This window comes from Drosophila tropicalis, unplaced genomic scaffold (assembly GCF_018151085.1).
Source record: "Drosophila tropicalis isolate 14030-0801.00 unplaced genomic scaffold, ASM1815108v1 contig_867, whole genome shotgun sequence".
Classification (NCBI taxonomy): Eukaryota; Metazoa; Arthropoda; class Insecta; order Diptera; family Drosophilidae; genus Drosophila; species Drosophila tropicalis.
This window is the reverse complement of record NW_027173362.1, coordinates 3,862,345-3,889,614: the sequence shown is the minus strand read 5'-3', so window position 1 is coordinate 3,889,614 and position 27,270 is coordinate 3,862,345. Positions and strand designations below refer to the sequence as shown.

The following is a 27,270-nucleotide window of genomic DNA, read 5'->3' as shown; positions in this document are numbered from 1 at the left end:
ACGGATCATTTTGAAGGATACAGTTTGTAAGGATATAGAAAGTACGGCAAGGCCGTAGTTTGCTTCTGGTCCTATGTTTGATTATATTATCAAATTATCAAGCTGTTTATTGATCTTGTCTTCTGAGCGCTATATACCATATCATATATATCCTATGTATATAGTGGAGTTTCTTTTTGTTAGCCAACATTTTATATTGGTTTGAAAATTAAAATACTAATTTGTTCAGTTTGTTTTTGTAATTGTTATATAGTTTAGCTTATTTCGATAGAACAGATAAATAGCGCGTTATCTTAGGTATGAAAAGTGGTGTGTCTCAAGTGTGTGTGTGTGTGTTTGTGTGTGGTGTGTATATATGTATGGAAGTTGACTAAACCCCATAGTGCATTGGTTTTCTATTTATTTATGATTGATTCATTTCGTATTTCATTTAGTTGTAAAACTTCTTAATTGAAATTCTAGATAAGACAAAACTGTATGCCATTTCTATATATCATGTATATATATATATATATATTTTTTCTTGGGTGTGTATGTGTCTAGCTGTGTGTGTATATATACATATATCTGCAGTATATGTATGCATATGCTTATATGATTTTATTCACGTTCTTTTTATAATATTTTTGGTTGTTGTTTTTTTCTTTCTTTGTTTTTTTTTTTTTTTTTTTCCTTGCTCTAGATTATGAGTGTATAACTGATGCTGGATTCCATTCTTCGGTTTCGGTTGTTTTGCTTGTTCTTTTTTGTTTATCGGTATCGTATCGGTTTTTCTTTTGTTTTTTGGTTTTTTGCATAACTTAGAATATTTTAGAATGGATAAAATGCAGCTATGCTGGAAGTACTAGTAAAATTTAGTATCACAGTATTTTATATAAGATCAAATTTGGTTTTTTTCTCTTTTGTTTTTTTTTCCTTTCATTTTTATATTCGTCGTTTTAATTTCCCATTTTAATTAATTAGTTTTCGTTATTATTTGTTTATCGTTTTACCTTTTTTTTTAATGGCTATTTATTGTAAGAACTTTTTCATCTTTTGTCAAAACATATATATATATATGTAGATTAAGCAAACTGTGTGTCTGTGTCTGTGTGTGTGTGTGAGGAATATATCGCATATATATATATAAATATGTGTTGAAATATGAAACTAACAAATTAAATTAAACTGAGCTCAAAATTTGTTTGGATTTGGGTTCGGTTTGTCCTTAACTTTTCTATATCTATTAATTGCAAACGAAATGTCTCGCTTTCCTCTACTCATAAGAACTTTTCTAACACTAGGCTTAACAGTAAATGAAATAACGACGCAAATCGAAGAATCGCATCGTTCGGCTAACTGCACGATTTTAATATGTGGCAGCAGCATTAACTTTCGAGCATAATAATTGTTGTGAAATTTTGTTTCTTAACTTAAGCTAAATGCATAAAATGTAAAACAATACCGCTAACTACTGTACTGTATGTTGGTGACCCCGACGTTTGGAAGAATGTGTGTTTATTTAGTGGGCCAAATTGTTGAGTTCGACGCTGTTTTGGAAGAAATTTAAGCATCGATCTAAAACCGAACCCAAAACTCAACAAAAAACAAACGAAAACAAATAAAGATAATTCTAGTCTAAGGAATTATTAGAGACAAAGATTGTAATTGTAATGGGGACGTACATTGTCAAGGTTTTATTTGTCATTAAATTTTAAATATTTAAATTAGAAAACTTAAAAATAAATAACAAAAAATGTTTTTCATATTAAACACAAAAAAAAAAGAATTTATATACATATATGGATATATATATTTATGTGTGTCCTGCTTTTATTTTTGCGCTCTCCCTTTCTATGATTTATGTATGTGTGTGTGTGTGTGTGTGTGTGTGTATTTATGTATGTATATATATCTGTAAGTACGTTTTTATTGCTATATATATATATATGTATATTAAAAATTTTCCACTACTCAAGTATTTTCTGTTTGTTTGTTGCTTTTTTTGTCTTTCAAGATTTTGTTAAATTATTTAATTGGATTTTGTATTTTTATTTATGCGCAATTTTCATTTATAATAGCCTAGTGGGGGGCGAGAGGGGGTTCATTTGCTGATCACCGTACAATTTTGTCTTGCATATATATAGACCTATGTATTTGTAATGTACATATATATATATATATGTATACGTAGTGTTAGTAACATTTTGTTCTTATCTGTATGAGAATGATTGTTTTTGATCAAGGGATTGGTGATGGGTGAAAACCAAAGAAAAAGTATAATAAATTAGTGCCAAAAGTGAGAGAGAAATAGAGAGCGATAGATAAAGAGTGAGAGCAGAGCTACTAGTGAGAGAGATGGATATAATAATTCCTAACTTTACTTGGTTCAAGATCTAATTTTTGGGATACTGTGTAGCAGATCCACATGAGATATATATAGTGACTCTACAATCTATTTCGACGCTTTCCTTTTACTTGTGTGTGTGTGTGTGTGTGTGTGTGTATAGCTGACTACTAAGAACAAGATATAATTAACGAATAAACTAAACAAAATGAGAGAACAATGGTTTTAAGTCCGTTTAAAGTAATTCTAGTGTACATATATCTATATGGATGTTGGTTTCTCTCTGTTACTAGTCCACTTTGAGTCTTTCTGATTTCTGATTGATTGAAACCAGAAACAATAAAGAATAGATAAACCAAGAGAAATACTTAAAAGGTATAGTTAAAAGGCTATGAATACGAAGAACTAAATTGGAAGGTTTCATATTTTGGTGATCATTTATTGGAAGGTAATTTCAATCATTCAACAAATACGGCAGTCTTCTTTACCATAAACAAGTTTGTTTGCATGTGTGTGTGTGCCCTTCTATAGAAAACATTTCTAACTAAAATCTTACTATACACAATATATAAGTAATTACGTATATTTGAAGAAGCTAATCAACAAAATATTTGAGAAAGTAAATTTTTATGGAGCAATTGTTATAGAGAGCAGAGGAAGAAATGCTATGGTACCTATGTATATATGTATGTATGTATGTAAGTATGTATATAGTCATTTGTATATATGTATTTGTTTCATTGTTTTTCTTTGTTCTTAATATTTTGTTTGTTTGAATATGACATTTTTGCATAGTTAATTCGATTCTTGCCATTTCGGTTTCGATTCGATTTGTTCACAATAAACAAAAATTCAAATTCGACTACTACTGAGAAGACTACAACAAACAATGCTTAGATCTTAGCTATAGTATTCATTGTTAGTTTCATTAATGTATACATTTCTAATAATATGCACAAAACAATGAAATTTACAATATATTTGACTGTGAATAATTCATTAAGTTGTTATATATTTAAATATATATTTATATATATATTAATATATAGATATATATAAGTACTTTGCTTCTTCTTTCATCTTACGATTGCGTATATAATCCAATCCTAATGATTATTTACAGCCTCTACTATTTGAGAGTTTTTGTTTCTTTGTTTGCTTGTTTATTGTTTGTTGTGTGTACATTGCTTCTTAATTGGTGCCTCATAAGATTGACCCATATACAGTGAGTGACAAAAGTTAAGGTATCCACATTCGAATAAACAATGCCACGTAGATTAAACATAATGCTGCTGTTGTGCCTTAACTTTTTCAACTGACTGTATAATACATTAATACATAAATCAAATGGTTTTTCCATTATTGTTCAAATTGAGATTATTGCAAAGAGCTTCAAGTATCAAGTGTTAGAAAGTGGAGATTGAATCAGACAGAGAGAGACAGAGAGAGAAAGGATCTTGTGTTTGTTGTCTCTCTTGCTTTTTCTCCACCAATAGTTAGGACAATAGACAATAGAGATAGAGAGATAGATAGAGAGAGAGAGTGATAGGATAGTTAGTTAGATTTAGAGCATGGATAGAGTGCTTAAGCAGGACATTAACAGGATTTTCATTCTATTTTAAAATTGTCGGTCTATATATTGTTGACTCTAGATTCTATTTTATCCAAGTGGAGAGGGCGAGTTTTGGTTTTGGTTATTGTTTTATTCTTTGTTTGATTTCAATTAAAACGCCATAATACTTCTTTACTCAGTTCCAGCATAAAAACTACATTCTATTCTAGAAATATTCTAGAGCAATTTGTTAACATAATTCGAACATTTTGATTATTGTTCTTGTTGATTTTCTTGTTTATGTTTCTGTTGTTGTTGTTGTTAGCACACATCTTTGTCTTTTTCAATTGATTGTTTATAGATGATTTAATGCTTGGATTTTCTTTATGATTGACAACAACAACTTTATGTACTACAACTTCCGATTTATCATCATCATCGTTATTATCATCATGACTATCATGATTATCATTGTCGTTAATATAATTTTTTCTAGAAACTAAATAGTCTACTGGTAATTGCTTGCCGTTGCTCGTGTCTTTTCTAGTTGTTGTCAAAAAATTAACTGCTTTAGTTGCCAAATTTGTTTTTGTTGGTTCAACTGCTGCTGCTGCTGCTGCTGCTGCTGCGGCTGCTGCTGTTGGTATTATTGTTTTATATATGGCTAACGGTTTTGTTGAATGCAGTCATTCGACAAGACCAAACTCATCCTGTTCAATGGGTTTCTTGAGCCAACTGCCGAGATCCTCTCGCTTGAATGCGGAATATAATTCTAATTTGGCCGTCTGCAGATAAAAAATACAAAATTTGAAACAAAATTCAATGAAATATAACAAAAAATCAAGTCACATACCTGATAATCCTTAACATTTGCCTTTGTCTGACCATAATCCGTGGTCAGTTTACGATTAGGTATACCCGGCAAATTTGTGATTAGGAAATTATATTTCTCAAAGAACGCCTGCTTTGTGATACGCGACACTTGACCACCGATAGTGCGGCCCGTTAAGGAATTAACCACTTCCAATTCGGTATCGCCAATGGTCCAATTGATGCCAAAGTTGGGGGCTTTTGCCTGATTGCGTGGCTCGGCCGATGTGACAAGGGCCAGACGTGGCTTATTCAAATGATAGGGCGGCGGCAGCCCTTGTATAGACTTCTCGATGCGTCCGCAAACAGCGCGATACATATGCTCTGGATGCAAGAGGCTGCCAAGCACAATGGAATGCAGGTACACTGGTTCAATTATGGAAGACAATAGGGAACCCTGTATACCAACAATGTTCCAGCGTGCGATTTTATCCGAACACGACATGGTAAGCAGTCGCGAGCCCTGTAAACAAATACGATTCGTTCAAGTGATCGTACATATTTTGGTGTGGAACACTCACCTGAAGTACGCCATCCCAGGTTTGTATGCCATCGCTGCTTTTAACCGGAATGGTTCCTTCACCCGATTCAATTTTTGTACGCAATTGTCCACGCGCTTTTCTGTTCGATTTAATGTTGTTGTTGTTGTTGTTGTGTGTGATGGTGTGTGTGTGTGTGTGTGTGTGAGTGTTTGTTTTTTGTGGTTTTGCAATTCAGTTTGTCAGCATATAGTAGAGTGCATGTGAAGAAAATGAATTAGTTTGCTTTTGTTAAAAGGTTACTTCAAAAAACATTTGGCGACAAGACAAATTCAAATTCATATATATATATAGGTATTATACTATACTAGTATACATATGTATGTATATGTATCAGAAGTTTGTGTTTCTGTGTATATGTGTGTGTTTCACTGTGGTGTGTGTGTGTGTGTATATATCAAAAACCCATTAACTAAACCGACAAAGAACTTAGAGACAAACATTGAATATATGAGTACTTTCTAGTCGAACGGAAACTACGAAGCAATTACCACGCCCACTTTTTATATAAACAAAAAAACAATACGGTTTAACCATTTCCTTTTAGTTTTGAAAATTCGTCCCTTTTCTGCATTTGTTCTTTAAAAACAACAATACAAACAGAACGTGGAAGATTGTATGATCGAAAACTCAATATATATATATTTTTGTTTTGCATGATAAGGCTCAAGGACGAAAGGACGTTAGTGTGTGTGCTGTAAAGATAGAATAAATAAGAAACGTAACATACAACTCTTGTAAACAGCAAAGACAAAACTGAAGACCAAGTCAATACATTCAGAAAGGGGAGAAAAGATTCAATTGAGGAATTATCCTATATACCCCAAAATGTATGCTACAGTTTTTCATTGTTTTCGATAATACCATATATGTTTGTATGTATGTATATGACCTGCCTATGCTCTTGATCAGTATCCATCATAGTCAATATAGAGTCTATCGAAGACATTAGAACAAATGCTTAATCCTTCCAACTTCTAACGAGTAGTCTTCCTTTTTAAATGCGGCGGTGGTTGGTGGGGATGGATTTAAGAATCTGTTTGTTAATTTCGGTATAACGGTATTTCGGTATTTGTGTATTTTACATTATGCTCGTGCTCGAAACGGCGGCATACCAAACGGCGGACTTAGATTAAGCAAGTAGACAATATTATATGCAGATAGCACTCAAATCGAGAGCGGCTATTGCTTTATATATATTAGGATTCGGAAGTAATTATAGCTGTGTGTGTGTGTGTGTTTGTGTGTAAGTTTCTCTGTCTCTGTGTGTTTGTGGTTGAGTAAAATGAATAAAATTTTCTTTGTGATTACTGTTATATATATTTTAAATTGGTTGTTTTGTATTTCTTTTTAAATTTTATTCTTTTTTTTTTTTTTTTTTTTTGTAGCAGTAGTGAGAGAGAGAAAGAGAGAGCGAGGGAAAGAAAGAGAACGAGAGAAAGAAAGAGAGAAAGAGAGAGAGCGTTTTGTACCAACCTATTCGGATGTTTATCAACACCAGTGTCGTTTTCGTGAGGACTAAATATCCGTGCATCCCCACAAGGTGCTGTATTAATATACAAATGGAAATGTACCCCGGATTTTAGTTTATATGGGTATAGCCCGTCAGTATTCCTCACGAAAATCGACTGATATGCTGTTGCTATAATTCAGGAAAAAAACAAATGAAAAATAAATGCAAATTCAATAATAGTGTATAATCAATTAATCAATTAACAATTCAATCAATCAATTAAATATATAGAGTAAATTATTTCTCATCAATCTTCTTCTTCTTCTTCAATTCATCTTTATACAAGTGCTGCCTCTTCGTGCTGCCCCCAAAACCAAATGCAATAATTTCGGGTCTCGAAGAGTCGACGAGTATTACGAAAATAAATTTAAAAAAAAAACACAAAAAATCAAATAAACTAAATAGGAAAAATATATACAAATTGAGAAACAAAAAATAAATAAAAATTGGTAACAAAAAAAAAAAAAATAAATTAAATAAATATAAATAGAAAGAGACAGAGAGATAGAAAGAGATAGAGGGAGAAAGTAAACAAGTTTTGTTTTTCTTTTTTTCTTTTTTTGGATATGTATGTACATAAGAGGAAATGTATGAATTCGTATGTTTACTACAAGAAAGAGAAAGCGGCATTTCATCTAAATAGAAGTGTATTTGTGTGTCTGCTATTGTGTGTGCGGGTCGGTGTGGGTGTGTGCGTGTATGGGTGTGTCTAGTTGTTAGTCATAAATATCAGCAGCAAGCAAATGCAAATGTTCGAGTAACTCTTAATATTAATAAACTCCTGCCAATAGCAGAAATGAAACCTTGAAACTCAAAATTCATGATTTGACATAAATATTATTTACATACATGTCTATACAGAGGATTTGATCGTAAGTAAGCATTTCAGCGTATTGATATTGGTGAATGGAAAGAAAATGCAAAGACAACAGACATCTGTAAGCCATATCATTAATGTATGTATTGCAGTTGCGTTTATGCAAAAGTTGTATAACAATTCAAAATAAAATACAACTAAATGTAGAGGCACAAATTATTTATAAAAAAAAAACTTTATATAATACAAATATGTATAACAGCTGTTTCAGAGTTAAATTTACAGCAAGTATAGGAACATTTTGGACTTTTTATAGAACTATTTTGATGTAAGCATGTTATTTACAGTAAATAGGCAACTAAAATATGTAAAGTTTCTATAAAATATAAGTAGAACATTGGTAGAATCCGGTCATAACGACTCCGCTTATAATGTCCGTTTGGTTATAGCGACTAAAATTCGATGAGTGATTGGTTAGTCCCAATACAAACTTATATGAAAGAACCTCCGGTTAGTACGTCTTCCGGATATAACGACGAAAATCGTCGGTCCCTTGAGCGTCATTATAACCGGATTCTATTGTATATACATATGTACATATTAGAGCAATGCATGAGTACGAATAGTTTGGTTTTAGAATGTTTGAAAACTCACTTCACGAGTTTGTAAAAACAAAGTATTTGACCATATATGATTTACATCTATCGGATAACATAAAGTTGTACACAAACAATTAAATTTCCATATATTGATTGGGAATATCATATTCGATAAAGAAAAGAACAAGCAAAAGATAGGTCATTAACAAGCAACAAAAATAAAAATTACATTTTTGTAATATATATAAAGAAAAATTCTTCAATGTGTGGAGAGATAATCCGGCTGTGGACTGGTTTCCTCCCTGTAGGGGATATCAATTTATTTGACCAGAATGCTGCCTGCCATAAGTTTTCCTCAGTGTCAACTACTTTTTCCTCAAATATTCAGCTATATTTTATATATCTAAAGCTACTCCAACATTATCGAGGTAAAAATCAAAACAAGAAACATAATTTCATCGTTGTTACGCTAAACGCTAAAAAATACTATGCATAAAATAAATATTTGGTACCATGAATCTGCTCTTGCCTTTTATCTTTTAGTTTTAACACTTAAGTCTAAATATTAAACTTTTACATCTTGGTAAAAGCAATATTGTAAAATGAAACAATAATTTCTGTGCCTTTTAAGACGCTTGGTAATTATTTAATTATTTTATTAATTTAAAAGATAGAGTTTGCAAATGAAAGGCACTTTAATAATTTACAAATTTCCTTAGGTAGCCCACAAGAATAGGGCCTAAAAAAAGCGACTTAAGTATTGCTCCTTTTGCAAATCAGGTGCATTATTGATTTAAGGATGTCCAACTTAATATTTTTTACACATTTGGTCTAACCGTCTATATATATATATCACATGAAACATTCAGACTATAGATTAGATTATAATTTACATTACATGAAAAGACATAATGGCCAATTAACCAACTACAATGAGCGAGAAATATATTACAAGCATATTAACAGAAGTCGATTAGCGACAAAGCAAAGTGAATAAATAGAAAAACAGTGCCAACAAATTTCTATTAACTACTAGATTTGAGTTAGAGCGAAAGTAAATGACAAGAAAAAAAAAATACATAAATTATGAACATAATAATAATCCAACAGTAAGCAGAGAAGAGAGAGAAAACCATAAGGTAAAAATAAATATGGAATAAAAAGTTATGTGGTTAATTTGGAGTTTTGCTTGCAGCAGCAGCAAAAGCAGCATCACCACCAACACCACCTCCACCACCACCACCAAAACCACTCAAAATTTGAACTTGTAAAAGTATTGTATACGAGAGTGAGTAGTAGTAGTAGCAGTAGTAGTAGTAGTAGTAGGCAGTACACATCAATGTCTACACATAGAGATGATATCGATAGATATCGAGTAAGTTAAGAACAAAAAATAAATACACAGAGAGTAAGCATTAGAAATGATTAGAAATGGCATAATGCATTATTCATACCCTGATTACATTGAAGATCTAATTGGGCGTATAAGTACTTGAGTAGACAACGTCTGGACACGATTTCAGCATGCGAATCATTGAGCACAGCTCCATTCACACTCATATGCTCGCCACTGACACACTTTGTGCCAGTTGATACTGAAATAACCTATTAAAGGATTAATACGATTAATTAATTGAACAAATTAACGAAATAAGAACAAAGTGTGGTCTAAACAATTATCGCTTACTTTGGCGTCACTAAAATTCATATTCTCCGTCATGACAATTCCAGCGAGAACCTTACGACGCGAATACGCCTCCTGTCCCTTAATTACCTCCATGAATTTCTCCAATACCAGGCGGCCAATTGTGTCCGCATGGATTTGTGGCAATTCCATTGACGATGTCTTGTCATCAATGGGCAGCGGCACATTCTTCTGTGGTGCCATCATTGGACTATACGAGATATTGCACAGCGAGGCAAGTGCGGCCTTGGCAGCGGCATTTTTGGCCAACTTTTTGGAGGGACCTGGACAAAATGGAAAACCAAATTAAATATTGATTTTTCAGCAAATTTCATACATTTTCTTTCAACTCCTTACCAATGCCATCAAATTTCTTATCCTTAATGGTAACAGTCATCTTGAAACGACAATTATTCTGAGCTCCATCGATATTGACGCACTCAAACTTAACATCATTGAAGAGTTCATAAAGCAACATCACAGGACCCTTGTCGGGTACTTTCTTTTGTCCATCGACCGCAATGGCGTTCTTACTGACATCTGTTACGTGAATCGAATTGAGAGATTAACAAATTTGCATGTTGTCAAAAATAGATGTGATTTAGAGACTAATGAGTATAGTTCTACATGTGTTGTTGTATATTTGTACATATGTATATAGCAAGGGCAAGGACACAAGCAGCAAAATCCAACTAAAACACAATAAACATATATGTATATAGAGAGAGTCCATCAAACACAATGGCTCTATTCCACAGTCACTCACATGATTGTTAATCAATAGTATATATGTATATAATACATGTTTTTAATAAGTGAAAAAATTTCTTCTTCTTGGGAAAACTCCATGACTTTTGAGTTGACTTGAACAAATATATTTTACAACGAATTTAATGTCTTTGTTAAAACAGATGTTTGACACTTCACTTGATCTGACTGATCTCTCAAATTGATCAAAATGTGTCTTAACAAGGACTCAACTCACTGTCAAAGCTTTTTTTCCAAACACAACAAGGAGTTTTTTTTTTCTGATATGTGTTCTTCTCATTTTTCTTCACGTTTTTTTTTAATCCATTCTGGTATTAATTTAACTAATTCTTGCAACCAAAACAACAAAATTTAAACAATTAAACCAACAAATTAATATAATAATAAATTTTGCAATTAAAAAGTTCGAAAAACAAAAAAAAAAAAAAGAATATAAAAAGAAAATCAAGTGGGCAAGAGAAGTTAGAAGACAACTGAGAAAAGAAAATGAAATGAATTAGAGAAATTATAAAAATTATAATAAAGGAAAAAAATCAACATAAAAAACAAAAATACTTGCTCTGTTTCATGCGAAACGGGAATAATACAAGCGAGGTAAGTTTGCTTTTCTTTTCAGTCAACAGCAAACTTTCAATGTATTCGACGATTAGGTCTTTCGACATGTTTTCACTACCATTTTCAAGATGCTCATCGCTGGTGAAGTCCAGATTACCGGATGGCTTCAATGGCGTAAGAACGGCTCCGTCCTTGAATTGAATAAAACTACGCAGCGCCGTTGCAGCTGCCTCGATCCGGGCAACTTTTTTACTCCGCCCTTGGCCCATATATTTTTGGCCATCGACCTGAAATCAGAACAGCAAAAAACATCTTAAATTAAATGCAGGACACAAACGCAAACAGATAACAGCTCAGTTTAGTTTGTGGGAAAATCACAAAAGATTTCCCCTTGTTTACTATCAATCTATTAATAGACGGATAGAATGACTCTTTGCTGATGGATATGAATATGTGGATTAACCCTTTCCAACCAAAAGACAAAATGTTATTCTGTAAAACCTTATAACCATTATGAATGTGAAAAAGCAAAAAATGAATAGTTTCTACACAGGTTTTTCATTTAATACAAGTACTTGTTATAGGGATAGCAGACAGTCTATAAAAAAAATGCTAATCGGGCGATACGGCAATATTTATTTTAATCGTTTTTATGTTTTAACTTGTCAAATGACCATTTAATGGATTTGAAGCAAAATTTCGATGTTTAACAAATGTAAATATGTAGTTGTTGACTATTAAGTTTGGTTAAGGTAGAACTACCAGCTTAAAAGTTAGTCTCTCTTTGATTATTTATCTGAAATGATTAACTAAACAATTGCTAAATCATAACAAATAAGAAATTATAGCCACGATTGTGTTGAATAGTTTAGACAAGTAATCTCTTGTCTTTAGGTGTCAGTTTCATCGTCTATGTATATTGATCTGATTCTTTTTGAATCTAATATATGTATGTTTGTACCTTATTTCGTATTTTCATCAGTCAAATAAGAAAAATCAATTACACACAGTTATTTAATGCAATTGGAAACCTATTTCAAGTAAAGATATTAACGATACGATTCGTTTAATATCAAAATCTTTCTTAGGATCACAATCAGGTCAGCTATGCAATAGTGTTGAGTTGCTTGTGAGTGAGTGAACATAATTGAACGACTTCCTTAGTGAGTGAGTAAAAATGTTCACTAACTTATTCCTTTTTGACTCATTTACTAGTTCAGTTTTTCTCACAAAACACAAATGCTTTGGTCGTTACAATCTTTTGACCTCCTGACTGATCTGCGATCTGACTGGGATCTCAGAAAACAATGAAGACAGTACAGACTGAAGAAATTAGTGAGACAACTGATTCAGTAAGTGAATAAATGAAGTGCTTTTTAATTCGTTAAAATTAAACTAACTTTTAATCTAACTTAGGAGAACAAATTCAGAAGTTACTATATTATTTTAATGTAAATTATAAGAGTATTTAAACTTCGTTGTATATAAATGTAAATGTGTACTATTGAAGTAGAGTTTTTATTGTGGCCAATCATAAATGGAAAACCAAAATTCCTATATACTGCACTATGTTGGTTAGTTTATGGAAATATTTTTGGGGTTGGCCATGTAAATGTTACTACAGGTATTTATATGTGACATTTTAGCGACGATAAATTCCAAAACACAAAAGGTGGAGGGATTGCGATGAGGGACAAGTGGAGATGGAGGTGGCTGAGTGTGTTTACAGGAGAAAAAGGGGTCGTTGTTGTCGAATATGCATATGTACATACATGCATGTAAATTATGCAGGATATATTTCACCTTTATAACTTCCGATATGGCCCGCAACCAAAACTGATTTGCATACAACTATACAGAGAGTAGTTTTTGAGATTGGAAAGGGATGGAGGAAGGGAGGAAGGTAAGTAGGAGCGGTTAACCCACACAAAAAACACTAGGGCATATTGTCACGTGAATGTGTTGCAATGTTACTGCCTTCACTTGACCAAAAAGGCAACTTTGTTGCATACATAAGTATATTCAAATGAAAATCTCGATATTCTATTCTATTTCATACTCCGCCACAATCACAAAACAAAATGAACTAGAACCCCCTGAACATGAAGGAGGATGAACACCAATCATGGGATATATCGTAAATAGTTTTAACGACTTTCTGTCTTTTTGCCATTTTCATTCCCATTTGTATTTCTATTTCCATTCTATTTCTATTATGGCCATTAGAGTTCGTCTTTACGTCTGCTTATCATGCATTTACTTTTATAGTCTTTTATTGTCTCTGCAAAAACAAAAATCCAACACAAACTTTCTCTAACACGCTTCCTCTGATGTGACAAATAACAAAAAGAAGAAAAGTGAAGTAATACTATATATACTGCTTATGTATGTATGTGTGTATGAACATACTAAATATGTGTGTATTACATGTATGTGTGTCAAATTGTGGTAAAAATAATTTGGAATACAATTTCCCTCTCTCATATGAACATTTCTATATTGCCGTCATGCAATTGTCATGCTCGATTACCCAAAGAACTCGCTGTACATGAGATACAAATCATATTTTGCTTGATCACATCCGATGATGAATACGGGGGAGGTGAATGGGTTTGGGGGGCAGGGAGAGACAGACAGCCAAAGGGTATGAAATCCTGAATTGAATTATAGAATATTTTGTTTCAACTTAATCATATTTAGCCAATTTTTTGGGCATATAGCCAAAAAATTTCATTTTTTCCAAGCAATTTAATTGCATTGAAGCATCGCCACCAGCAGCAGCTGCTGCCCACCACCACCACCAGCACCACTCACTAATGGCACCACAAACAAAATACCACAATCCGGAATTGGCGTTCATGTGGTCAACTGTCCAACATCGTCACACTCTGAAACTTACCACCACGGAGATTGTAAAGAGAGGCGCATGCACCGGACCCGTCTGAGATTCCATTTTATACGTCAATCCATGACGTAATTCATTTAGCATGGCCACCGTATTCTTTGGCTGTGGTATACGTTCCTTGATGGCTTTCTTCTTCGGCGATACTGCAGAAGAGATGAAATCAAATGGAAAATGCTCAAATTCCCATACATTGTCTATAAATTAAGTTTGGGATACGGAAATTAAACCGAAATTTATTAAAAAGCAGCAAGAACTGCAGAAGACACGGAAAATAAAGAAAGAAGAACAAAAAATAGGAGAACAAAAAAGGGTTAAACAAAAACAATAAAAGGAGTGGTCATAGAGAAGAATAAAAGGTAAGAAAGATGTAAAGAAGATGCATAAATAAAACAAAAGTACATAGTAAGAAATAGAAGCTAAAAGGATTAGAAGAACACTGCAAGGATGGCAAAAAGAAAGTTAGTAAACCAAGCGAGGATCAAGGTAATCATTGAGAAAAGCAATAAGTTTGCAAAAGAATAAAAGGGAAAGCAGAACGAAAGAAAATGGAAAGCTGAAATGGAGAACATTAACATGAAGATTCGAAAAAAATGAAAAAGGTCGACAATGATATGAACGCATAAAACCAACACGGAAACACGAAAATCATGAAAACAAGTAGATTGGGGGTGGGGAGAAGATAGAAAGAAAGTTTTCCTTTTACTTACCAGCATACTGTGGCATTTCATAGCGCCGCTTTTTGCCCGCTTCCCGATTATAGCCATTCATGATGCGCTCGATTATGGGTGTAGCTGCCACCGACTAGGGGAACGGAATCAAATGAAAACAAAAAATGAAATAAATAAAGATAAAAACCAAAAAGAAAACACAAAAACGAATCAAAAACAAAACAAAAACAAAAACCAAGAAGGAAAAAGAAGTGGAAAAGGTTTGCCATATATTTTAATGTATATACACATATATATTGTATATATATATATATATATTATATATTAAGTATATCTATTTTATGTTTATATGTGCGTTTATTCAGTTTTAATATGCACTCAAGATTTACGTTACACACAACAACCAACATAGAGACACACACACACACTCACGCACGGACACACAGATACATAATCATACAAATACATATACATAATACATATATTAGATTTATACACACAACACAACAACAACAACAACTATGCATGTGTTTGTGTGTGTTTATATTATGGAAATTTTGTTAGGCAAACTGCTAAATCGATTAGAATTTAACACACAAACACACACACACACATACATACATAAGCAAATGACTTATGATTAACCCAAAAACAAAGAATTATTACATACAAACAACATCGATGTTAATATATATTAAAATTATGTATGTATTCATATACCATATATGTACATATATGCATTTGTATGTATTTATGTATAGACATAGTTATTTTAATTAGACATAAAATGGCATTTATTTGTTTTAGTATTTGATTAATTGATTTAACACACAAAAAAATACTATGCTTTAATGAAAAATATGTTTTATTTTAAACTCAAATTTGTTAAACGCTTCTTAGTTTAATTAGTTTGATTATCTTTTATCTCAAATGCAAAAAATATCAACAATTCCAAAAATTCTTCAAAAATTTCCTTTTTTTAAATCGATCGAGTAATCATTTTAGTTTTAAAATAAACTTCAAAGTTCTCCTTGAGTTCTCAGAATTAATTTATCATCTTTCATCTTTAAATATATGAAGCAATTTCTATAACTCTTGATACGAACAAAATGACTTCATTGAAAATATTAATTAATTGAATACTTTTATTATAACTAATATTAGTAATGAAATTAGCTAACAACTGTAGGAATTTCAATTGAAGACATGGTCGTATACTCTATGTTTGAAAGCCTCTTTATACAATTGTTAAGTAAGTGGCATTGATTTCATTTTTAAATTCAAGGTAATTGTTTTTTTTATTATTCGTTTAGCAATTTGATTTGTTAACCATTTTGCTCTCTTTTCTTAAAGTTTAAAGTCATTTGATTACTCAGAGAGGAAAAAGTAAGCAAAAGTGAAAAAAAGGGAACCAAATAATGTGTGCAGAAAACCCCACAAACTCTGATAAAAAACAAAACCCAGCAGTCATGTCCTTGTTTCGGAAATGTTTTCTGATTCAAATTATGGATTTAGAAATAAAAATAAAAGTATTCGTTAGGTGATAGGAAACGGAGCAGACATCAAAATGATTCAATTTCCCCTTTAAATTTGGTCCTTGTGTTAGCCCTGTCAGCGCCAAGAGCCCCCACTTGGATGCAGATTTGAAATTTTATTACTTTTCTTGCACTCTTTCCATAATCCGACAAACACTTTGCTTACACAGAGGAAGAGAACTTCGTATTGCATTTGCAACTATTGAACTAGTCCGCAGTATTGAATAATTTAAAGCAATTTGAGGACGCATTACCTTAATCGAATGTATTTACTGGAGAAATTTAAGGAGCGAGGACTTTGCTCTGCCACTTTTCAGAAATGCTTTAATCGATAAATGGCCACAGCGAACTTCAAACTTGTGTTAGCTAACAAATTCAAAACTATCTCACTTGAACAACAATACCCAATGGAATAATTTACGACTCTATATAAAAGCAATAAAAGAAACTAAACTAAACTAAAATTTTTGAAAACCATAAATTTAAGAAACTAAATTAAAATTTCGAATTCTTTTCCTAGACTCAAATGCAAAAACTAAGCAAAAATCAAGACGAAAAATATTTGTATTCTTTTTTGTTAAGAAAAAAAAAGGAAGAGAGATCGGGTTTCCTTTAACACTTGATGAAATGCACAGCCACAAGACGAGATAAAATTTGTTTGTTCCGTTCAGGATGCAGGATAAAGTGAAAAGGGGTGGCGCAAAAGACGTACGGAGACGACACATTACTCACATTGCAGGGCCACAATGGCAACATCATAAATCGCCGCTTTAAATGTAAACGTGATTTTTCTTGGCCAACTGACTGGAGGAGGAGATGGCATGTAATTGCCGCTGATGCTGATGATGATGCTGTTGTCGTTCATAGAATATCGATGTCGAGGATGTTGACGAAATGGATGATCTTCGGGCTAAACGATGCATCAGGCGATTATGATGATGAGAATGGGAATGGGAATGGCAATGAGAAAGTTCCTGTTCGTCATGATGATGATGATGATGATTGTGATGTTGATGAAATGATTTATAGTTATAGCAAAGACGTCCTGATTTATAATATTCTGGATACATATTTTATTATTATTATTTGTTTTTGTTTTCCGATTCCACGAGTTGTCCGAATAAGTGCAGATATTTAACTGACAATAAACACACGAGTTGTCACACGACATGAAACCGAAAGAGAAATGCAGCTAAGGAATACAAAGTTTTTTTCAGATACAAATGCATAAAAGATATATAAGTATAAATACATATATATGTATTTATATATGTACATATATTTGATCATTTGTGCGACTCGTCTCGTCTTGTGTCTTGTGTCGCGTCTCTTTCTAGTTGGTTTTGCATGATGTTTAGATTTATGCATATAGCAATTGCACTTTTTGAAGTACAGAATGCTGCAAAATGTTATGCTAAGATGGTTTTGGTGTTGATAAAAACTTTCGCAAAGTGCCTGGCAAATGAATTTTCGAAAATTAATTAAGTCCAAACGGGCCACAACAACCAGTAGCAGAACCAGAACCAGTCCCAGTGCCAACCCATATAGATCCCATCCCATCCCATCTCATTCCCACATATAGTTCTTCATCTTCTGTTTCGTTCCCTCCAACCCGTCAACTCTTTGAGGTAAGGGAATGGATGGCAAGAGAAGGCGACATTAGCAGCTGCAGCGAAACCTCAGAAATGCATGACTTGCATTTGCATATTACAATTTACAGTAATCACTTTAGTATGAGTGTGCGTAGATATCTGGATATATTATATACATACTATGTGTACATTAGGGTGGATCATTAAAAAATTCTAGAGACAAAAGACCATCTTATTGCTTAAAGGTAAATATATAAAAGGGTTTTATATCCTTTTATCAACATTTTCTACTTAAAAGCCTTGCTCGGAATCGATTTCCATGATTTCTGTGCTAAAAGCCACACAAGCTTCTGCAAGCAATTCAGGGCACAGAGAAAAAGTAGGCTTTCTTGAGTTCAATATGGGTTAATGGGCTATGAGATGAACAAGCCTCTGAAAGTCGCCCTTTAAAGACCATTTCAACATTTTGTTTTAGTAAGATCAAGAGGTGAACCGAATGACAAGAATATTAAACTTGACTATATGACAATAGCAAAGAGATGCATTTAAATATGATATGAGGGCAGTCTATGAGGCTAAAAATTCTTAAAAAGTTATCAGAAAAATGTCAATCTAATTTAATTGCCAAGAAAACTATAAATACTTTCTCAATTATTACAAATGCATTTATTTTCTTTGTTTCTTATACACAATATATAAAGGGTGCGTAGAAATTTTGAGCCAACAGTTTTATGTGAAACAATTTCGAATGAATATTAAAAAGGATTTCATTAGAGCCGGGTCATAATTGTTAAATCGATGGACTTTTTGTGCTAGTTTTGCTAATGAAACATTAGTTGAATCCAACAATGGGCAAAACAATGATTGACGACAATGAATGTTAATTTCTTTGCAAAAACAAAAAGGGCAAAACTCGATGACAGATCCCCCTTTTCTTTTGGTGTCATCGTGACACAGCACTGAATCCAGATAATTGATTATTAAAAAGGAAGAATCACATAGTCCAGCTGTTGGCTCCCAATTCGATTTCTATCTCTAATGTGACTAGTTAAACCGTTTTATTTAGTTTTTTCTGTTTTGTTTAGATAGTAAACAGGAAATGGAATAATATATTAAACTTGGTGCCACAAAATGTCAGTAACCATGTGCACTTAATATGGTGCCAAAGAAGGGTAACCATATCTCATACTTTTCTTTAACTTTCTATGGTTGGGTGTGTGGTGTAGTGTGTGTGCATTTTGGCAACACCCTTTTTCGGTTTTGCGCAAAAACCCTACACACAATCAAAAAATGGCAAGACAACCCGCCAGTGCAACTCAATGCATTGGCCTCGAGGGTCCGGACACCACACTTCCCCTTGTTTGAAAACAACAAAAAAAACAAAAAAAAAAAAAAAGACAAAAGACATAAGAAATTTGTTGATTTTGACATTATGCAGCGCGGCGTCACTCTATGTCTGTGCATGTGTGTGTGTGTGTATGAAAGTGTGCAACGACAACCTCCTCATACCTAGGTGGGCATGCATGTGGCAGCCATTGCACCTGTGCACTGAGTGTCATTTGCTTGCCCCACCAGCCCAGACCAGACCAGAACAGGGCCCAGAGTCCCATACCTATACCCATAGCCTCTTCCCCCAACCTTCCCACACATCCCCCAAGCCCATTCAATTGCAGCCCTGCACCGACCAACCAACCAGCCAACCGACCGACCGACCGACCGTCCGTCCGTTTATAACAAACTAACACACAACAATGGCAAAAAGAGTGAGGTAGCAAGGAGAACGAAGGAGATGAGGTGCTATGGGTAGAAGGCAGAGAGCTTTATACTAAATTAGACAACAAATACGGCAACGGCAGCAGAAGCAGCGACTTCTCCTTGTCATTTTGTTATATATGTATGTACATTGGGGGTTTCATTTAAGTTGAAATGGAATGGCATGGAGAATGTTTGCTTGGTTGGTTGATAGGCAGGAGGATGAGGACGAAGACGAAGACGAGGAGGATGGGCAAATGGATGGTAACGGATGGGCGTTGGGCTGACATATGGTGGGCTGTGGGTAACAGGCGTTGGTAGGGTTAGACACACACACACACACACACACACACACACAAACAAAAAGGCAATTCAATTCCGGTGCAATTCAATCGAGAGTAAAAGGAGTCATCGACGAAAAAGAAAGTAAGTATAACCCAAATTGGAAAACATTTCGAATGTCGATCGATAACACACACTGTGCAACACAATTTCTGTAGTCAACCCATTTCGACATCAGTTTTAGGCTAATAACTCGAAAATAGAAACTGAAAAATTTATTTAAATTCAATTTAATTGCTTTAAATTTTGAATTTGTCCGTAAATTTTCAATATTTAATAGTTGATTGAATGGTCTTTTGAGTAAAAGAATCGATAACTTGAAAATTGTGAGCGCAGTGTAAGTAGATTACAATTGTTGTAAGACGATTAAAGAATTGTTGATATTTTTTGTGTTGTGTTGTCTCTTCTTCTCATTTTTTTCTCTTTAATGTAAAAGTAAAAAAAAAAAATATTGTAATTTATGTATGTGTTTGTTTTTTAAGTGTTGCTTACCTTATTTCTGGGTTGTTTTAACATTTCTTTTCTGGTTTCTTTTTTGGCTTTTTGTTTAGCGATAAATGAGTTGAGGTGTGCCATAAAGCTAAAGCAGAAAGCAAACTGTTAAGAAAAATTTTCAAATGCAAAGAATAAACGAAGAGGAAACAGAAAACCCCTAAAAAAATAAAGTTCCAAGACTGGTTTTCACATTTTCACAATTTTTCTCACGTGAATGTGAATCTTTAAAAACTTTGCAATATCCTCAATAAAATAAGATAAAAACTAAATTGAATTACGGTTCCAGCCGTTAGGTCCTTGATCTATATAAAAATCGCCTCGGCTTTGTTGAGCACCAAGAAAAAAACGTATATTGATAACCCAATTGTTTGTTTTTTTTTTGTGTTTGTAATATGTTTCTAATATTAAGTTCATTCAAACGCAAAATTATTCATTATTATCTAGTTACGAAAGAAATTAAAACATATTATACTTTAGTTTTTGCGTAAAGTGTTTTTATTTATAATTATCTATCAGCATTCCAAGTTATAACTTATGGAAAACAAAACTACACTAAATCAGAATGAGAATTATTAAATCAGAAATCAGAATTAATTATTAAGTGGTTAAAAAGTCAACTATAGATCTCTTTGATGAATCGGCAGATTCAGGACTGTAAAATGGGGGAAAACTTTGCCCTTTAAAGTATGCAATACACAGACAACGTTTTGTATAGCAAGAAATGTATAATTTTTCGTGTGCCCTGTAACTTTAAAATTGTTCTTAAAGAATATTTGCTTCAATAATTATTTCATTCATTCATTCCATCCAAAATTTCGTTATACATTTGTTTCAAAAAGAAAGTTTTTGTACTGTTTATTGCATACTTTAAGGATCAAGACTTGCCGCCAGACGCAGCTCTAGTTTTGCCATATTTAACCAATATATCTAAATAACTTTAAGGAATAATTTGTTAACTTAACGAATCTATTTGATTCGTATTGATGAACGTTTCTTGGCCGATCGATCAATAAACTTGGAAACTAAAAATAAAGAAGAAGAATAACTCTAAAGCAAATGCTTCGTTTGTTCCTCTTTCATTCATACTTAGATTCTCAAAATCTTTACTTTTGATTCGTGTTGAGTGAAAAACAATAGACATGCAAAATTTATTTGTTTTCCTCGAAGACAAGAGACTATTTTGTCCTTAATCACTTACATATTGTATATTTATCAATTAGGGTTGAAGAAGCATTTCGTGAATCATCATATTCGTGTTGTATTTAAGTATTTTGTTATTTAAATAAATATTAGAACAATGTTCAATGTGTTATTTGAAAGTGAAATGGCGGCATTCCTTCTCTATCTCTCTCTCTCTTTCTCTCTCTCGTTGTCGCTTTTCTTTTCTTTGTACACTTTGTGCCGGTTAGCATGCAATCTGTTTTTAAAGTGAGGGAAAACTATTTTAAAACTTTTGCATAAAAAACCGCAAAACAAAAGGAATGATAGAAGACACACAAACACAAAAGTGGAAAGGGGTACAAAGAGGAAGAGGAGGGGGAATGGGGGGGGAATAAATGAAGAGAAAATGCCATGGCATTGAAGAGGAGCAACAGCAGCGGCAAATGATATGTTACTAACTAATTTAAATACACACACAATGCATGCTGCACACACATACACACACACACACACTCTAACCGAGAGTGACAACATTCCTTAATGGTGCTCGGTTTGTACCCTTTAATTGAGAGCTCTTTGTTGCCACGCATTTGTGAATGTCGATGAGATAATTGAATTCGATGCTGCGCACTCTCACAGGGTGTTGTTTATTAGATCTGATTTTTACTCCCGTGTCCCCCACCCACTTCTTTTTCACTATCACTAATTTAATTAAACTTTCATTTTAACAATTTTTTGATGGGGACGAGACTGCACTTCATAATCTGATTGTCTTCCAGTGAAACTCTTAATTTATGTCCAATTCTTTGTGTAAAAGTTCAAAATTTTTATGAAAAGCTTTGTTAAATAGTTTAAAAAGTAGATATCCTCTGGGCATAAAATCAATAAACATATAATATTTGCACAGAACTTTAAGTCAGCTTTATTTGGGAATGATTATTAAATGAATACATGTGAATGTACTCACATATATGGAAAATTAGATTATGTCCCCTGTGTTTCGTGGCATTGAGTTTCAACGAGCTGGCATAAAGTAATTACTTCAGTTTGTACTTAAACATTTTCTCTTTAATTGCGATCTAATAACTATTCTCCATCATTGCCTCAGTGTCATTATGAATTGTAAATAAAATTGAAAAAAAGACTTCTGGACCAATGGGAAAGATAGATTCAGTAAGCTAAACATTAATTTGATACAAATTAATTATTTTTGTGTTAAAACAATTAAAAAATAATGCCTAAAAGTATGCAAAAAATGCATAAAACTTTCCGATGATACATTGATGTGGCATTAAATCTACCTCAACTGGAAATAATCAGAACAAAACTTTAAATTTTCATTATTTCAAAAGCTACAGAAGTTTTACAGTGGTAACCACCATGAATTTTATTCAAAATTTATTTTTTCAGCACTATTAACTATAAATCTCAAGTTCTAAACGCTCAAATGCCTGGGACGAAAATTCTTCATAAGACATACGCTTCAAATTTCAAAGTGAAAAAATTAGTGACAAAAAGATTAAATGTTTGTGTTTGAAAATAGCATGGAGAGCATAATTTCGACTTTCGCTTTCAAAGTTCATGCCCTAGGAATTGACCTTAAGCCTACTATTTCTTTTTCCTTGTCGTCTTTTTGCTATTTATCAGCTTTCAGCTAAAGGGAGATAATTTTGAAAGCAAATACCCGTCGCCCTCAGAGAAATTAATCGTGAAAAGGATATTACTTACAACAGCCAAATGCCAGAAATGTATTCTCTTTTTGATTTGTAACAAACTGGAAAACTTCTTTAGGGCATTTCCAGTAGATCTGAAAAACATAATTCAACTTTCTAATCAGAGGACAAGAAGGAAAACTCTCAACTAGAAAAACACATGAACTAAGTCGGAATGAAACTCTTCAGTCTTGTTTTATATTCTCAAAGTTATTATTAAGTGTCCTAAACTGACAGCAACATTTATGAAGCGGTTTTAAATTTTGATATTACATACATACATACATATATATATAGAGTATCATAAACAGATATACATAAGGACATACACATGCGTTTTAGGGACACAGACAAAGAAAGCAGCTGTTCAATTCAATTTCATGCATGCAATTTGGACAATAAACAAATGCTAATTCTAGATTTTTATATACAAATATATATATTTATACATACATATATAAAAAGATAAGGGAAGAAAAAATTTACTTACATGCTGCACTGAACTGTTATTATTGTCGCTGTTCAACATGACTTTTTTCTCTCTCTTTTTTTCTTTTTTTTTTTCTTTATATTGTTGAAGACAGATGAATGATTACTTTTCTTTATTTTTTTTGTTTTCTTTTTTTAACCTCTCTGCCACTCTCTCTGAAAACTAATTGCAATTAATTTTAAAATATAATCAATAGACAAACTAACTAACTATAGTAGCTAAATAACTAAAACTACGCTACCAAATCCAATAGAAAAAATATTTTACAGTATTTTCTACTTATAATCTTGAGACTTCCAACAAATGGTGATAGATATATATATTTTTTTTTAATACTGGAGGATTCCTCGATATGTTTTGAAAACTGGAACCCTTTCAAAATAAAGACTATACCTCATTAAAAACAAAAACATCGCTCTAACTCATATAAAGAACCTTAATGCACAAGAATATTGCAATATACATATATATATAGATATATGTATGTAGTTATATACACAAGGATTGCATATTATGTACAGATTAAGATTTCTGCCGTTTATTTATTTATTTTAGATATACGATTTTCTTATTTTTTTGATTATCGCGTTTAGAGGACTTGAACTTTTTTATAAAATATATCGTATATACATTATGTATGTATATATATGTACATGTATGTATGTATGCATGGATTGTATGTGAAAGGAACCGGAAGTAGAGCAAAAAGAGGTGGAAAAAGAAAAAGCTAAAAGTCGAACGGAAACACAAGAACTAACGGTTTCTTAGAAACAAACATGGCGAATTTTAACAAAATGGAGTCGATAAATTGTCGCAACGACTTGGGAATACACTGCAGAACAAGTGGGGAAAGGGCAATATCGTATATTTTAATACTTATAAGCACTTTAGCACTTTTGACCAACTTTATACTTTGTAGAGATAACTATTGTCATTTTTCCGGGCGATTGGCTTTTATCCACGGATATATCTCGACCATGCTGATCAAGAATATACGCATATGTATATATTTGTTGTGACTTTAGTTGGGATAACTAATGGAGGAAATTATTCTTTTGAACTCGTTTTGTGGTCATGTCAGTCTATTCGGTCCGAGGGATCAATCGTAGTGTCGGTCCCCCTTTTTGTATTTACAGTTTCTATTGACAATTTCCGTTTAATTAGGAAAAAGCGCAGTAATGGTAAATCATGAGGAAAATGAGTATCCAAGTGGTCTGATGGTTAGATGGAAAACTAGCCTGTTTTTCCAATTGGAAACTGGCCAAACATTCTCGATGCTTGTCGATGGTAGGGAGGAGATGGTCTAGGGATGGAGAGAGGATAGAGATTAGGTAATGCGACAGCAAATGCAAATTATTTCTGCTTCTTTCTCCTCTTCCTCCGGCTACTATTACTCCAACGTCGTTCTTTTGCACCGTTTTGTAAAACGATCGGCAAACAGGACACAGCGGAGGCCTCAAGAATAACGATTGCATTTTTAATAAGCAAAACATTAAGGAAGCCAGAGCCATATACAGAGAGAGAGAGAGTGAGAGAGGAGAGAGAGGAGAAAACGAGAGCAATGAGAGAGATGCGGAGCGGAAGAGGAAACAGCGAGAGGCGATGTGTTATGTATGAGTGTGTGTGTAATGGAAAGGGGGGTTGGGTTTGGGGAGCGAAAGATGAGAAACAGGAACAGGTACATGGCGGACACTGCAATGCAGCAAAATGGAAACAAAAAAAAGGAAAAAAAATAATAATGGCGCCACAACGACGTCTAACGAAAGACGACGACGGACCAAACGACAACGACCACGACTACCACGAGAGGAGGCGAGAAGCGAAAATACTGGGTGTCTCCTTAACAAGGCTAAGGCTATTCCGGCAATATCGTAACACACACTCACACACAGAAACACTCACACACGAACATAAACACCTAGCCTAAAAATACTTGGTGAACTGACGCACTTGACGGGGCAAACACGGATTAATTTTTGATTTCTAACGCCTACAACAATGAATTGGGGATGACCCACCATTCCGAAGGGGAGGTTAATACTTTACTTTTTGATATGAAACGAGGTCGGCAAAGTTGTCCCATATGAGATGCTCCGTCACACTTTTGTCTTATGAAGGTTTTTAGGCACGTTTTAATACTTTATTTATTCAAGTTGCTTTGTCGTGTTTGTCAAAACTAAACCGAGCCTTTCTTCGGCTGCTGCAATTACTTTCTTCCTATTTGACACCCTGTATTGATGTAATACACAGAGAGAGAGAGAGAGAGCGCAGCCTCATAAACAAAAAAGGGCAAAACAAAATCAAAGAAAACCAAATAAAATCGAAACATTGCTATATTTTTTCTGTTTTTCTATTTTCTTGGGTTTTTTTTGTGTTTCATTTGTATGCAATATTTACACATATAATATACATATACATATTTATTTATATATATATATATAAATATATGCACATGCAAACACACGCATACGCATACACCACATACATACATATATATATGCATTTCTTTCATTTTTTGTGTCTTTTTTTCTATGCGCCGATGACATTTTTCGTTGTTGTTTTCTTTTTTTATTTTTTTGTGTTTTGTTACTGCTGCCTTTTTTCCTCTTTTTTGGTTTTTTTTTTTTTTGTCTTTTCGGTTTTTTTTCTCGCTTGCTTTAGATATTGATTTTTGGCACGCTCTTTAGAATGCCTCTCATTTTGATTTCATTATTCAACTAATAAAATTTTGCTGCAAGTACTTCACGTTTGTTTTATACTAGTCTCAAATGCGAATTATTATTACATCTTTCTTCTTTTTTTTTTTTGTTAGATTTAAGCGGCGCATCAAAAATTGTCTTTAAACAAAAACACACACTTGCACACACACACCACACACACACACTTGGTCACACACACATACTTACTCTGGCACTCACAATTTGCAATTTGTCTTTTTTGAGAGAGAGACAGAACAATTTAACCAAAAAAAAGGGCAGAAACGAAAACAAAAAGCACAATTCACTCGACGTTCATTCAGCAAAACAATTAGTTTAATCCCGTTTTAATTTTCTTATTTTTTTTTTTCACTACGTTTTCGACGGATTCTTAACACGCGCGGCGCACCACCTTTCGGCTAGAAAACAAAAACAACAATAAAAAAAAAAACAAAAACAAACACCCGAAGACACTTCGCCGCGGCTCTCTTCAATTCAATTCAATTCGCTCGGCGGGCTCATTCTTCTCTCAAATGCAACAACAACCACATGTCTGAATTCGCCCGAGCCGTCTGCACTATTCGCCTTAACTTTTTGCGCTCTCGCCTTAACTTTTTGCCCTCTCGCCGCAATTTTTTGACCTCTCGCCGAAATTTTTTGGCCTCTCGCTTCGAACCACCCGAAACCATCAATTTTACT

The 27,270-nt window shown here is 33.2% G+C and overlaps 1 protein-coding gene across 16 annotated transcripts; it reads right to left on the bottom strand.

Moving 5' to 3' along the window:
• Positions 1-115: 115 nt before the first annotated feature.
• Adar (Adenosine deaminase acting on RNA) lies at positions 116-27,058 on the bottom strand. Of its 16 annotated transcripts, none has more exons than XM_068298289.1 (14): positions 26,782-27,038; positions 23,876-24,037; positions 21,711-21,929; positions 20,510-20,597; positions 14,836-14,929; positions 14,123-14,271; positions 11,228-11,510; positions 10,258-10,440; positions 9,904-10,184; positions 9,671-9,821; positions 6,764-6,929; positions 5,270-5,369; positions 4,732-5,211; positions 116-4,663 (listed from the first exon to the last, which is right to left on the bottom strand). In XM_068298289.1, exons 4-14 carry the CDS (start codon positions 20,591-20,593, stop codon positions 4,565-4,567), a joined length of 2,070 nt encoding a protein of 689 aa, XP_068154390.1. In that variant the 5' UTR covers positions 20,594-20,597; positions 21,711-21,929; positions 23,876-24,037; positions 26,782-27,038; the 3' UTR covers positions 116-4,564. The 16 variants fall into 16 exon arrangements, with proteins under 16 accessions (XP_068154390.1, XP_068154391.1, XP_068154392.1 ...); XM_068298290.1 differs by having other exon boundaries at positions 26,794-27,038; XM_068298291.1 differs by having other exon boundaries at positions 23,876-24,030; positions 26,794-27,038.
• Positions 27,059-27,270: the final 212 nt, after the last annotated feature.